The 2,248-nt window shown below is 47.9% G+C and overlaps 1 protein-coding gene across 1 annotated transcript; it reads right to left on the reverse strand.

The window, feature by feature from the left end:
* Positions 1-1,000: 1,000 nt before the first annotated feature.
* LOC126947404 (keratin, type I cytoskeletal 19-like) lies at positions 1,001-1,480 on the reverse strand. Its single transcript, XM_050778064.1, has one exon. The coding sequence runs from the start codon at positions 1,394-1,396 to the stop codon at positions 1,001-1,003; it is 396 nt and encodes a 131-aa protein (XP_050634021.1). The 5' UTR covers positions 1,397-1,480.
* Between the last annotated feature and the right edge of the window lie 768 nt (positions 1,481-2,248).

Here is a 2,248-nt window from a genome sequence, read left to right on the forward strand (position 1 = left end):
AGAAAATGTGCTGATTTGCAGCTCAGTAAGGTTAGTTGTTGTAAAAATCATATAATTTTTATGGGATGCCTACATCTCCAGGCCAAGTAGAAGCTATATTTTTCATACTCAGAAACTGGAAATAACACAAATATTAAGGAGATTTATAAAGAAATAGTAAGGAGGCACTCATTAACTGGAATACTGTTCCTCATGAGAATCAACACATTCTTTGTTCACAACCAAATTACTGACTCATAGGTAATTATGCTGACCGAGAAGCCACACAAATGAAATGGAAACTATAAGATTTCACTTCAACAAAATCTTGAAAAATAGATCTGAGGTAACAAAGATGAGAGATTGACTCAGTATGGTGAGAGGAAAATGACTGGGACACAGGAATCACAGGAAGACAGGGAAGCTTTTAAGCGTAATTCATCATTATCTGGATTGTTATATTGGATGCACAGGTGAGCACATGTGAAATTACATGTGTTTTCCTCTAGAGACATGGTCTTGCTTTGTCATCCAGGCTAGAGCTCAGTGGTGAGATCATAACTCTCTGCAGCCTCAGACCCTGGGTCTCCAGTAATCCTCCTCCCTCCGTCACGTGTAGCTGGGACTACGTGTACGCAGCATCATGCTCAGCTTCAGTGTGCATTACACTGCGCACTTGAATTATGCAATATTGAATACATAGCAATAATGCTTCAAAAAGGGTGTTGCAAATAAGTGGATAGATAATTTGCTCTATAAAGGTTAATGGAAAGATGGACACTAATGTGAGAAATGTTTTCTGCTTTTGTTGTCTGTTCTTTTAATGTGAAATAGAGGAAACCTTCTATAGAATAGAGGAAGGCTTCAGCATCCTTCCGGTTCTGCTTGGCCATGACCTCCTATTGGCTTCGCAGGTCACTCAGGATCTTGGCGAGATCAGTGCCTGGAGCTGAATCCACCTCCACACTGACCTGGCCTCCCACTAGGCCCCTCAGCACACTGATTCCTCCTCATAGTTCTTCTACAGGTAGGCCAGCTCTTCCTTCAGGCCCTCGATCTGCATCTCCAGGTCAGTCCTGGCCAGGGTCAGCTCCTCCAGCACCCTGCGCAGGCCGTTGATGTCGGCCTCCACGCTCATACGCAGAGCCTGCTCCGTCTCAGACTTGGTTCGGAAGTCATCTGCAGCCAGACGGGCATTGTCGATCTGCAGGACAATCCTGGAGTTCTCAATGGTGGCACCAAGAATGTTGTCCCGCAGGTCCTGGATGGTGGTGTCGTAGTGGCTGTAGTCACGGGAGGGCCCGGGCCCCTGCTTCTGGTACCAGTCGCGGATTTTCACCTCCAGCTCGCCGTTGGCCGCCTCCAGGGCGTGCACCTTGTCCAGATAGGAGGCCGGGCGGTCGTTGAGGTTCTGCATGGTGAGCTTCTCGTTGCCCGCCAGCAGCCCGTCCGACGCGGCCAGGACGCCGCCGTAGCCGCCGCCGTAGCCCCCGGAGGAGGACGAAGACACGAAGCGGGAAGAGGACACGGACACACCGCGGCCGCCGGAGCCCCCGTGCATGCTGTGCGCGCGAAAGGCGACCCCCGGCCCAAAACGCACCGAGCCGCCGCCCAGGCCTCCGACAGACAACATAGCCGACGACTGGAAATAACTGTAGGAAGTCATGGACGGAGCGACCCTGGTGCCAGAGGCTGCGATTCGCGGAAGGAGCCGCATTCCTCCTTTTTAGAGTTTTTATTATGAAATCTTGAAATTTTAAAACGTTATTTTCTGTGTCTGATCAGAAGTTAATGGATTTTTTCCTTTATTTCTTTTTTTTTTTTTTTTTTTTTTTTTTTTTTTTGAGACGGAGTATCGCTCTGTCGCCCAGGCTGGAGTGCAGTGGCAAGATCTCAGCTCACTGCAAGCTCTGCCTCTCGGGTTTATGCCATTCTCCTGCCTCAGCTTCCTGAGTAGCTGGGACTACAGGTGCCCAGCTAGTTTTTTCTATGTTTTAGTAGAGACAGAGTTTCACCGTGTTAGCCAGGATGGTCTCGATCTCCTGACCTCGTGATCCGCCCATCTCGGCCTCCCAAAGTACTGGGATTACAGGCTTGAGCCACTGCGCCCAGCCTTCCTTTATTCTCTTAATTTAGCACTCCTAACTTACTGATTTGAAGATGTTGAATAATCAGTGCATCTCAAAAATAAATTTGAGTTTGTCATGTTGTATGATCCTTTTAAAGTCTTATAGAATTTGACTATTATTTGGGAGTAGTTTATTCATAT

The sequence above is a fragment of the Macaca thibetana genome, unplaced genomic scaffold (genome assembly GCF_024542745.1).
Source record: "Macaca thibetana thibetana isolate TM-01 unplaced genomic scaffold, ASM2454274v1 unplaced_scaffolds237, whole genome shotgun sequence".
Taxonomy (NCBI): Eukaryota; Metazoa; Chordata; class Mammalia; order Primates; family Cercopithecidae; genus Macaca; species Macaca thibetana.

Bases quoted from the DNA above. Each gene is read 5' to 3' on its own strand.
- LOC126947404 (XM_050778064.1), bottom strand. From the start codon at position 1,396: ATGCAGAACCTCAACGACCGCCCGGCCTCCTATCTGGACAAGGTGCAC.